This window comes from Physella acuta, unplaced genomic scaffold (genome assembly GCF_028476545.2).
Source record: "Physella acuta isolate Inbredline_101_S28 unplaced genomic scaffold, ASM2847654v3 ptg001940l, whole genome shotgun sequence".
In the NCBI taxonomy this organism is placed as follows: Eukaryota; Metazoa; Mollusca; class Gastropoda; family Physidae; genus Physella; species Physella acuta.
The window spans coordinates 79,193-92,167 of NW_026733445.1; the positions used below are offsets into that span (position 1 = coordinate 79,193).

Below are 12,975 nucleotides of genomic sequence, written 5' to 3' on the forward strand. Positions count from 1 at the left end.
AGTATTCGAACCTCGGCCGCCGCCGTGGCGCGCCGAGATCCTAGCCATTGAGCTATGGGGTAGTCATCTGACCAGAATCATTCAATCAGATCTTAATGGAAAATTTCTATGTCTTAGACCCCTTAATAAGTCAGTGGAAATTTTCCGGTTGTTGCACAATCACTCCATATAAGGTATTATACAATGTCAAAATAAAAATAGAACCTGACTCGACCTAAGTAGGTCACATCCCCTCCCTTTTTGGAAGTGACAGATAGGTTCCACAAAAACATACATAAGGAACCAATCTGGCAATGAAATAAAAAAAATGTTTTACAAATGTAGGCAATCAAAATCATAATACCAGATGAAAATATCCCTGAACATAAAAGGGAAGTAACTCAAACTTTTACAATTAGTGAAAGGGAAGTAACCCTTCAAAAAGTAATTATACATCAAAATCCCTCAAAAAAAGGGTATTACAAATATTTCCATGTGGATATTAAAAGTGGTAAACCCGCCAGGGTAAGACCTTTATTTCAATGACTAGCTACAATATCAATTGAGTCAATGAGACATTTTATTATAAAAGATTACATAGAATCAAAAACCACCTTTAATTAAGGTTCACCTGAAAATAAACAAAATATTCAATAGGATTGGAGTTTTGAAAAAATCAAAAATCACACCACTCATTTTCATGTGAAAACACAACACCAGTGCATGGTCCCAATGAACCACAAAACATGACATATGATCAATGTGTGCAACAAGATTTTACATCCTTGACAAACAATCAGCCACAACATTATCACTACCCTTAATGTGTGAAATTTCCAGATTAAAATTTTGGAAATATAAACACCATCTCAATATTCTTTGATTTGTCTGTCCTAACTTAGAGGTAAATTTCAGGGGATCATGGTCAGAAAACACTCTGACTGGATTGGTTGAAGAAGAGACATAGACTTCAAAATGTTGTAATGACAAAACCAAAGCTAAAGCTTCTTTTTCAATAGTAGAGTAATTCTTTTGGTTTTCATTTAACTTCCTGGAAAAAAAGGCAATGGGATGGTCAATTCCCATGTTGTCTTCCTGAAATAGGACTGAGCCAATGGCTAAGTTGCTAGCATCAATGGCAAGTTTAAAGGGTTTGCTGAAATCTGGTGCAGCCATAACAGGAGCATTAGATAAAAATGACTTAATGGTTAAAAAAGCTTCTTGACATTTATTTGACCATTCAAACTCAACACCCTTTTTCAATAATGCAGTAAGAGGTTCAGCAATAGCTGAAAAGTTTTGACAGAACCGCCTATAGTAACCAGCCATCCCAAGGAACTTTTTGATTTCTTTACAATTTTTGGGAGGTGGTAACCTTACAATAGCATCTACTTTAGCTTCAATGGGCCGAACCTGGTTCGTTCCCACTTGGTAACCCAAATAGGTAATTGAAGCTTTACAGAAATCACTTTTATGTAAGTTTACAGTAAAATTCACTTCAGACAATTTTCTAAAAAGGTTAGTCAACTGAACAATATGTTCTTCAAAAGTATTGGAAAATACAACTATATCATCTATGTAGGCCTCACATTGGTCTATGTCAGCAATGACAGAGTTAATGACCCTCTGGAAAGTTTGACCAGCATTTCGCATACCAAAGGGCATACGTTTGTATCTATAAAAACCATTAGGGGTTACAAAAGCAGATATTTCTTTTGCACGGTCAGATAAGGGGATTTGCCAGTATCCTGAAGGTAAATCAATTTTGGAAATTATCTTAGCCTGATCTTGATAAAGTTGGTCAAGCTAAGATCCCCAAAAATAGAGGGAAATGTCTCAAATAACTGAGACAATTTATGGCTTTCCTCTGTGGACAAATGCATAAGGTGGACATTCAAATTATCTAAAAAGGAAGAATTTACCAATTTTGGGGGTTTCAATTTATCATGTATCACATCATCAGAAACATTTGAACATACAGGTAAAGTAATTTTAGCTGTGGAATGAAAATTGTTACAATTATCATAATACTTTTTCAGTGAATTAACATGATACACTGTCTGTTTCTTTCTTCTGTCGGGCGTATTGACAACATAGTTCAAATCACTTAATTTTGAATGCACAGTAAAGGGTCCACAATATCTCAAGGATAACGCATTGTTCAAATTAGGCACTAGCACAAGAACTTTGTCGCCTGGATTGAATGTTCGTTTACAAGAACTCTTATCATACAGTCCTTTCATTCTCACTTGGGCCCTTCTTAAATTCTTGTGAGCCATTTCGCACACGGCTTTCAGTCGAACGTGAAAATCGTCAAAGTTTTCCACAGGATGATCGCTGGTACCTGTCCACTGTTCGTGGATCAGCTTCAGGGGACCACGGACAGAATGTCCAAACACAAGTTGAAAAGGAGAGTAGCCTAAAGAGTCCTGGACACAGTCCCTCGCAGCGAAAATAATCCAAGGAACAGTCTCATCCCATTGGGTGTTACTGTTAGCGAACGTTCTTAGCATGGTTTTGAGGGTTTGGTGGAACCTCTCCAGTACGCCTTGAGACTGAGGGTGGTAGGCTGAGCTGGTGATGTGGGTAACGCCTAGCTTGGCTAGTGCTTCCTGAAAATGGTGACTGGTGAAGTTGCTGCCTTGATCTGTTTGCACGATTCTAGGTAATCCAAAGGTAGTGAAGAACCGGGTCATGGCTCTGACTACAGTCTTAGCCTTAATGTTCCGTAAGGGAATCGCCTCGGGAAAACGGGTACTTGAACACATAAAGGTAAGTAGGTACTCGTTGCCCGCCTTGGTTTTAGGCAAGGGACCTACACAGTCCATGACGATTTTAGAAAAAGGTTCTTCTAATACAGGAATCGGACTCAAAGGGGCCTTAGGAATTGTCTGGTTTGGCTTTCCGGCCAACTGACAGTTCGTGCAACTTCTGCAGTAACGCGACACATCTTTTCTCATTTTGGGCCAAAAGAACAGTTCTTTGATCTTCGCCGTCGTTTTTGTGACTCCTGGGTGCGCTGACATTGGATGGTCATGTGCCAGCTTAAGTATTTCATGCCGATAAGGTGGAGGGACCCACAGCTGGTTTTTACCCAACCATGGTTCGGCTGGTGAGGCATTCACTGGTATAGAGCGACGAAAGAAGAGGCCGTTCTCGGAGAAATATTCTCCATCGTCAGATGAGAGAGATTTTTCGACCATTGCTTTGAGTCCCGCGTCGACTTGTTGAGCTTTAATGATGTCTTCCTGAGATATTCTCAGGGGTAAGCCCAGACTTGTGTTTTCTGGAAGCATAGACTCCAATTTGGGAGTCGAATTTCTTGACGATGATGGCGGGTGTGGTTCAGACGTTATGTCAGCCAATTGTTTGGTCTGGCTTCTTGTCACCGCGCATGCAGGATACAGTTCATTATCATTATCTGGAACTGTTGACAAAGGGTCTGAAACCGTACAGGGGTATACTTTGCTTCCCGCAAGGTCATTCCCTAGAAGTAGGTGTACTCCTGGGACAGGAATACTATCTATCACACCTAAAATGACTTCACCTTCGACGAGATGATGTTTCAGGGCAAACTTGTGTAAAGGGACTACAGTAGATTTTGTCCCCACTCCCTGGATAATGGAAATCCTTCCGGTGTTCGTCTCTGGTGTAATGTCCATTGAACTTTTCAAAAGAAGTGAATGTGACGCTCCTGTGTCTCTTAGGACGGTGATATTCCGCTGAGACAACGGATCACCTGGTTTGCTAATGATGGCTTCGGCAATAAAAGATGAAAAGTCAACTTTTCTCGATCCCTCGAGATCGGTAGACTCGGAAGAAACTGGATGGTGGCGAGAACAGTCAAAATGTGACTGCACATAATGTGTGGAGATTTGACTACCTTCTTGCGGACACTTAGGGTTAGAGTCCTTTAGAATTCTAGAGTTCATAGTTGAACTGGCTGCTTGAGGGGATAGAGCATAGTGCGCAGAAGTACGCACCACCTCTCTGTTATATTGACGACGTTTGTAACAGTCCTTGACAAGATGACCAGGTCTTTTGCAGAACTGGCATACCGCTCGACGATTGAGAGTTGATCTTGGGTTCTCTCTGGACTGTGATGCCTTCAAGTGTTGGCCAACAGGAAGATTGCTGCCAAAAAGGGGAAGCACGGGGTTGAGGCGGTTTCCTGACACTGGTGGTTTCTTATGCACCAACATATATGTGTCAGCCGACTCAGCAGCCTTCTGGATGTCAGTTATCTTGTTATCCAGTATGTGTAGTCGTATCTCTTCAGGCAGGGACGATAGGAATTCTTCCCTTAGGATAAGTGACCTGAGTTTCTCAAACTCAGAAACTTCCTCCGAGTGTAGCCACCTTGAAAATATTTTCTCCTTTTCAAAGAGAAATTCCACATATGATTGAGTGGATAACTTGCGGAGTGTTCGGAATTTTGTCCGATAGGCCTCAGGCGTCAGCTCGTAGGCCTTCAAAATGGCAGTCTTGACCAAACTATAGTTATTTTGAACGTCGTGAGAGAGTGCCTGGTATGTTTTTGCAGCTTTCCCAGTAAGGACCGAGCTCAATAAAGCAGTAATGGAAGTTTCGGGCCATTCACATGTCTTCGCTAAACTCTCAAATGAGTTAAAGAAAACGACCAAATCTGTTTCATCAAATTTAGGAACTAATTTCCCGAATTTGGCAATCACTTGCCCCACCGACAACTTTTTTGGATCTACCAGAGAAGTAACATCACTAACTTGACCAAATTCTGATTCCAACCTCTTCCTATCTAAAGCAATTTTAACCTCTAACTCCTGTTCTTTTAATGCCTTCTCTAAAGCAACTTTCTCCTCCCGGAGTAATACACCAGCCAACAAACTTTCATCAAATACCCCTTCATTAATAAAATGAACAACAATTTTATCTCTCAATACCTCTGACTTCTGCGTAACAGAATAATCCAATTTCAATTCCTTAACAAGACTAATCAAAACTTTTCTACTCAACTTCTCGACCTCCTCAAAAGTGGGATTAGCCAAAAAAGACTCCATAACACTAACTTTCAAATCACAACCAGCCTAGGTTCACTAACTTAACACGGTGCGTTGGGCCGTGTACTTGACCTCTTCAATCTAGGACGACACGTCTGGCTATTGACCTAGATAACTCTATGCTTGCGCGCGTTGTAAGAACACTGCGCTACTGGATATAAACACAACTAAATCAAACTAAACTTAGTGCTTACTGATATAACCAACAACTGGAACGACAGATTAAATCTCGGCGAGCCCCCACTTTGTAACGTCCCCTATCTATCAGCCAGATAGAAGGAGAACGTCCCCGGATTCTTTTTTCGGGGTTATATGCAAATGCCTTACGGCTTAAATGGATGACCACTAACACAACGACACACTAGGGCTCGAACTCAATGTCTAGGGGAAACTAGTGATACTATTGTAATTAACACTCATCCAATCTACATACAACCTTTAATCAGCGAACACAGTTGTGGCAGAACACAAAGGTGAAACTAGATAAAATATTTAATGTATAAAATATCAAAACCCAACTTACAGAGTGTAGGAAAAAACACTATCACAGATTTCACCACTGTAAAAACTAGCCACAGGCCAAACAACACTGCTATAGCTTCAAGAATTACTTGGCGACAAGTAATATTATACTAGAAGACTAAATCAACTTAAGAAAGCAAGGCACACACAGGACTTAAGTTCTCTCACGTTCAAATGGTCAGAGTCTATAGCCGGACAATATGGACGGCTGCCTGATCAAGGTAAAACTGCCTGATCAAGGTAAACTGCCTGCGACAAGTCTCAAATGGAGACTCACAGATCACTCAAGGCCACTTGAGCTACTGTTATCGTGCTGGTTGTGTTTCCTGTGGTGTGACACTTTACGTGGTTCTAACCCCTAGGCCACTAATGGTGTTCCTAACCACTATGCCACACTACTCGGCAGCCAGCCGAGTTTCTAAGCCACTAGACCACTAGGCACCATAGACTCTACTCAGTTTCTCACCGAGTATTCGAACCTCGGCCGCCGCCGTGGCGCGCCGAGATCCTAGCCATTGAGCTATGGGGTAGTCATCTGACCAGAATCATTCAATCAGATCTTAATGGAAAATTTCTATGTCTTAGACCCCTTAATAAGTCAGTGGAAATTTTCCGGTTGTTGCACAATCACTCCATATAAGGTATTATACAATGTCAAAATAAAAATAGAACCTGACTCGACCTAAGTAGGTCACATGTGGGTGAAATAAAAGAGAAACAAAGATCAAGTTTTTTAACCACAGATTGTTTCATATGAGTTCTTGAAGTGAACGTTTTTTTTGTTTGTTTTTTTACTTTACCATGCTCATTATTTTTTAAACCACAATGCAATGAATATTAAAATGTAACATATTTAAACTAAAACAAAAACAACAAATTTAATACAAATAGTCACAAATATCAACTGGTTGTAACACAGATTATTTCTTAAATTTTTTTTAAATGAAAACATTATGTCTGATATTTTTAAAAATAGAGAATGTTTTTACTCTCTACTTTGTCATACTTATCATTCACATTGATTTGGGTGCGATAAATTTTTATCATAGCACAGCTACTTCAATTGTTACATTGGTTTGGTTCACCTAATGTTTACTTCCCATTTAATTATCACTGAGGGAGATAGTGGATGCAGGATATTAACCAGTATTTACAAAGCCATGATTTATGATGCAGGAAATGAAACAATATTACTTCAGTTTTTATTACATGGTTTGCATGTTATGTATTCTTAAGTTAACAGTATTTATTAGATGTGGTTTGATCACTTTGGGAATTTAAAAATTCTTAATAATATGTACTTATTTAATTATTATATGGTGGAGTAATTTTTATACTAAGAAATTCTGTGATTTCATTATGCAATATTCATTTATGACATTCCTAAGCAAGATTTTAATTATTTCTGTTGTTTGCTGTTAAGTGTTATTCAAACAAAACAAATTACTTGTTTATATTTTAATTTGAAACTCTCCTGTCTAAATGTTACAATCCTCAACATTTTTTAACAGTACTTATTTAAGACTAGTCAAGATGAACCCAGTCATTTCTATAATTTTTAAAACATAAATTGTGATTGGAGTATTTCTGTCGAATCTTTCAAGCAAATATGTTTGTCAACATTACAAATGAAGAAGTTAACTATTTTAACACTGTTTATTGTTTGAGTTTTTTAGCCTGTGAATTACAATGTTATGTTGTTCAAACAATGCCTCAGGAAAAAAAAGAATAAAGACAAATGTTATCTGCATTTATAATACTAATGGTATAATTACATATCAAATATTCTTCAACATTCTAAAACTTGTTTTGTTAATAAGATAAAGGGTATACACAATTCATGTGTTTTAAACAACATAAAATAAAACCACTTAAAATTTCATTTTGTTCACAAATTTTGTAAATATACATTTTATCACTGTGGGTGTTCCTTTACTATTTTTGGAGTGTTTTTATTCTTTTTATTTATCCACTTATGGATATCAGTTTGATACAAAACTATGTCAATACAATATCATAGTTTTAAAAAGATCATTTCATTAAATTAAGATAATTTCATTTTAAATAAATCATCAGTCAATAATTTTTACAGAATACCTTGTTTTCAAAGTTTAGGAAACATTTTAAAACTATCTTGTATGACGAATACTTCTAAAGCAAGTATTTTAGGTATAAACATTTTTTAAAAGCACAGCTGCAAAAACAAAAATAAATTTTTTGTGTAAGCTAATAAGTGACTGAATTCAGTGATTCTATTTAATAAAAACAATAATAACAATTATTTTTGACTTTTTGTTACTTAGTAACCATGTAAAGGCATATGATATAAAGCAGATTTGTCCATTTGTTTGACTTCAACTTCTTTAAAGTGTACACTTGGTTCTCTAGTAATTGGACTTTGGCTCTCACTTTCATGATCACCATCTGAGAATTTATCAAATATAACAATGTTATGAAAGTTTTCCCATTAAAAGTATTAATTTAGTTGTAAAGTAAACATAAATAATAATTTAAAATGTATTTGAAGGTGAAAAAAGTTAAATAATAGAATTTAGTTTTAAAACTAATTTGTAAAAGCAATACTTTTACATAATCATTCATGCTGTATAAAAAAAAAGTTATGCAACACTTATCTTTTTAGCAATATACTTATTTACAGGCATATATATATATATATATATATATATATATATATATATATATATATATATATATATATATATATATATATATATATATACATACATATATATGACATTTAACTTAACTTAACATTTAACTTAAAAAAACATTTTATTCAAACAAAATTGCAAAAAACGCTAACATATTAAACAGTAAAAATAAAATATTTGGAAACAAAAGAAATTTCTTTAACATTAAACAACCCAAGTAGTTTTCTTTAATGTTGTAATGGGCCAAGCTTCCTAGGATATTTTGACCAGATTTTTTTCCATTCTGGAAATTCAATGTTGATAAGTTAAACTAATATTATTTTCTTTCAATGAGTTTTATGATGTATTATTTTTTAAATTAATAATAAGTTAAACATCCAAAATTTGCCAGTTTTTTTAAATACTATTCCGATTGCTGCTAGCAGCAAAGATAAAGTGATGGTAATAATGACAATAACTAACCTAGCTCAGAATACATGTCTGTGGCACTGGTCATGTGACTGGTCTCAGATAGGGCTTTGATTTGATGGTTTGGCTGTCTCACACATCGGTCACCTATACTAAGCTTAATACCAAACCTCTTAGGATCATCCATTCTCTGTTGTCTTCGATGTTCAATGTGATCATTAATGATCTTTTGTGTCTGAATGAAAATGATAAATACACTTTAGTGTGGATTGGTAAAGTGTTCTAAAAATACTTGAAAACTAGTACTTATATAGACTAATAATTAGATTTAGAACATATTTATAATTAAAATAATAATTACTATCTTCTGTTTAAAAACATTCTTCATTGATACCATACCTTTTAATTTAAATGTTTTCTATTGAACTGAATTCATTGCAGTACAAGTACTAATAAGAAGCCACAATATATTGATGCAATAGATAATTTTGCATGTTAAATCATTTAAAATGCAGTGAAAGTGCATCACACAAAGCGGTATTTATTGGTAGTGGGTGCATGCAACATAATAGATTCTCACGTGAATATTTTAAGTGATAGATGAATATTAACTTATCAAGATTCTATTAGTGATTATACTGGGAAACCTCTTTTTGAACATACTCAATGATTCTTTATTTATAATTTATGATAGTCTACATTAAATGGGAAAAGATATCATAATAAAGAAAGTAATATTAATAATACTTTAAAATTGAGCTTTGAAATCAGAAAATATGTATTTACAAATTGTCAAAAGTTCTTGAGTAAACAGAAAAATATCCATTTAACTACTTGAATACTTTAAATTAATTATCTGAGGTTAAAAATAAATTAAATTTTAAATAATTTATTTCATTATTTCCAAATTTTGATAACACAACTAGCAATACATTTCATATTGATCTTAGTTGTTGTTTTGTTAATATGGAGAAAAGAATGAATCAGCATGGAATATATTTTAGGACACTAGCAAACCTACATTTTTTTTTCAAATCCTTATTAATAAATACAAAACCATAATAAACTCAAGCAAGAAATAGGATTTATATAATCCAAAGAATTGTAACACAATGCAATGATCTATTTACAGATATCAGGAAGAAATAATATTAATAAAATATCAAATGTAATAATATCAATTTAATTTGAATACTTCCTTTCAAATAGTACATATAGTGGCTTTCCAATTGAAGCAAGAGATATAAATAATAAAGATATGCAGTGCAATACAAAACTGTTTTTGGTGCCACCATGTACTATTCTTACCTTCAACACTGTTCTCTCAGAAAACCAATCTGGCTAGATATGAATTAATTTTTGTTGGTTAAAGTATACAAAACAAACCACAACAATCATTAGTACACATGAATATCTTTGACCAGCAATGACTCAAACAGTTTATTAAAAGCAGATTATGTTCCAGCAATGTATGCACAGCACAAAGAAACACACCTCTTAAAGAAATTTATAATTAAATTAAGATTAAATCATTGTTTACATTATTACAATGTATATTAAAAATAGAAACTTTGTTTTATTTTTACAAATGTGAGATTACATTTATCCACCTATTGACTAGGCACTTTTTCAAAAGGATTAGAGGTCTTATCTTAGTAAAATAAAAAAAACTGGCCCTAAACTTGGTCATTTTTACATGATATATATCGTAAAATTACTTAAAATAAAAGTACCTTGTTTGCTGAAGCTATGATATTTTGATCTGCTATGATTTCTGTAAGCCTTAAGTTATTTTTAATTGCTTTTGAAGCAGTTGATCTTGCATGCATAGGCAACTGCTGCTGATAAGCATAATCAGTGTAATCTACTTCAATTTCTGGTGGTATTTTCTTTACCCTGTAAATATTTTAAATAAAAGTATTAATTACCCTTTAAAAAAGAACTTGTATCTGAATACTTTCAAAAAAGAAAATTATTTTCTTACTTTCTGTTTGTAAGAATTTCATACATGTTTTCAATCAACTGTGATGCCGCACCTTCTCTGCAGTGTATAGTGCCTTCAATATCCTCCATCATAAGATCAAGTTGGTTTTTTAGAATAAACTAGAAAAGTGTAAAATAATAAAACGATGTTCGACAAGCTTTTTCATGCAGGGAAATGGACACAAAAGCAGAAAACTTTCTCTAATCACAGTTTTCAATTAGCTTTACTAAAAAAAAAATAAGAATGCGACTAGTGATTTTGATGGCTAAACTTAGGTCAATAAAAAACATTTCACCTACCCTATAGCCCACATTAACTTACGTTTTTCAAAAGAAACCAGTTTCGTCTTTTTAATTCTAATGAGTCTCTGTTGTAATAACTATGCATTTGAATATCATGGGGAAAATACCATGAAAATATCTCAGCTATCAGATAGCCATTTGAGAGGTCCCTTCAAGATAAGAAAAATAATATAATAATAAAAATTTATTAAATAAGTAGCATGAATATCAATTAAATTTGATTTTTAACTTGCTTTATTGTTTTGGTAACCTACAGCTTTGCCAAACTTTTTCAAAATTATTTAACGCAATAAAAATATTTTTTAAAAATATTAGCTCAGCTATACTAATAAAAAAAATTTAAAATATTTTTTTTAAAATTGTGTACACCAGAGTTAAGCATAGATGCAGTAATAAAAAAAATAGTATACTTCCTTAAATAGTACTTCTTGCTACTTCTAAACAAATACAATCAACTGTAGATAGCATTTATGGATATGGCATATACATAGGGCACTACTATATATAGTATAGGCCAGTATAGGGAAAATGCCTAATTAATTATTTTCATCAATTATTGTAATTAGAAGTCATCCATAAATGATGGCACACTCCCTATAGGGGAGAAGTGCTGTGCCAAAGTCCAATCATTTAGCTAAAATTATTACTATTTTTTATGTCTTGCCAGACCAAAAATAGAGTGTATCAAGCTTTCCTCATTGAGAAGTAGGTTTTTTGAAAAAGTGATGAAGATCAACAGACCTTCAAACACTGTAATTTTTTTACAATACTGTAATTTATTATTACTAATGAATTTGGACAAAAAGTAAATAGATCTATAATTAATAATATAGGCCTATGGCACTATTGTTACGCCCAGGTTTGGTTCAACTCAGGAAACGATTCGTGGCTATCTTTAATACTTTTATTTGGTCTCAATTCTTCACATTACAATATTGAATATAGCCCTTGCACTAACCACTACCAACTAACCCTTACAACCATTCACTCAGAGGCGTAGCGAGGGGGGCGGGGGGTGCGGACCGCACCAGGTGATACCATTTAGGGGGGTGACACCAAGACAAAAAATAGCAAAATATATAGAGAAAAACTTGAGGGGGGGTGGAAATTGAAAGTTTGGGGGGGGGGGGGGGTACAAATCGAAAACTTAAGGGGGGGTGTAAATCGAAAGTTTGAGAGGGGGGGTTGCAAATCGAAAATTTGTCCCCGGGTGACACCCGACCTTGCTTCGCCACTGCATTCACTCCAGCTTTTATACCCTATTTGACCTTGGGATAACAATGCATAAACACACCGGCATTTACAATAATCTAGGGTAAACTGAACTCACACACGCACTCTCCCCTAATTAATTAATTATAGATTTATTCTAACCTATTTCTATCTAACCTACAGTACAGCTGACCCATAACAACTATATATGCTAAAGCTAAATTCAAAATTGACTTTGTTTACTATTGCAAAAGATGGCAATAGTGATTTACAATGATTACTTATACTTTTTTCATAAATAAATAATTTTAGTATTTTCATTGAAATGCCTTTATTATTCTAAAAATTCTAATCTGTTGTTGACTTACTAAATTTAATGTTGACAATGTTTGAACTTTTTTATATTGAATGGTACAACAATCATACAATGAGCAATGATATTATTAATATTATAATTATAAATTAATTTTAAATATAAATAATAAATAAAAAATAAAAAGTCTAATAAAGTAGAACAGTTCAGTTGACTGACACTCAAGGACTAGAACCTACCATTTCGGGTTCTTTATTTTCCAAGATAAATCTAGACTCTGAAGCCACTTTAAAACTTCCCTTGGCAAAGTCGTCATTTTTTTCTAATAATACAATTTTTAAATAATTATTTAAATTAACTTTTGGCAAATTTGACGTTTTTGTAGTTTAAACCATCACCGGATGTTGTTTGTTTGTATCCAATAACAATATTGTAGAATAACAGTGAATATAAATTTTAAATAAATTATTGGACAAAGATTTTCACACTGTTTTAATATATAATGAATAAAAATATGAGCTTGTTTTACAATGGATATAAACATAAC

The 12,975-nt window shown here is 33.9% G+C and overlaps 1 protein-coding gene across 3 annotated transcripts; it reads right to left on the reverse strand.

The window, feature by feature from the left end:
• Positions 1–6,984: 6,984 nt before the first annotated feature.
• LOC131931301 (spermatogenesis-associated protein 4) lies at positions 6,985–12,845 on the reverse strand. 3 transcript variants are annotated; one of them, XM_059288043.1, is made up of 8 exons: positions 12,668–12,845; positions 10,923–11,052; positions 10,602–10,720; positions 10,351–10,513; positions 9,926–9,958; positions 8,672–8,852; positions 8,423–8,492; positions 7,824–7,961 (listed from the first exon to the last, which is right to left on the reverse strand). In XM_059288043.1, the coding sequence occupies exons 1-7, from the start codon at positions 12,742–12,744 to the stop codon at positions 8,437–8,439; spliced, it is 759 nt and encodes a 252-aa protein (XP_059144026.1). In that variant the 5' UTR covers positions 12,745–12,845; the 3' UTR covers positions 7,824–7,961; positions 8,423–8,436. The 3 variants fall into 3 exon arrangements, with proteins under 3 accessions (XP_059144023.1, XP_059144024.1, XP_059144026.1); XM_059288040.1 differs by lacking the exon at positions 8,423–8,492 and having other exon boundaries at positions 6,985–7,961; XM_059288041.1 differs by lacking the exons at positions 8,423–8,492; positions 9,926–9,958 and having other exon boundaries at positions 6,986–7,961.
• Positions 12,846–12,975: the final 130 nt, after the last annotated feature.

Excerpts from the sequence above, each read along its gene's own strand:
- LOC131931301 (XM_059288040.1), bottom strand. The coding sequence starts at position 12,744 with ATGACGACTTTGCCAAGGGAAGTTTTAAAGTGGCTTCAGAGTCTAGAT. Across the intron at positions 11,053-12,667 it reads AAAATAAAGAACCCGAAATG|GGACCTCTCAAATGGCTATC; the intron begins GTAGGTTCTAGT and ends CTTATCTTGAAG. Across the intron at positions 9,959-10,350 it reads TCATAGCTTCAGCAAACAAG|CCAGATTGGTTTTCTGAGAG; the intron begins GTACTTTTATTT and ends ATTCATATCTAG.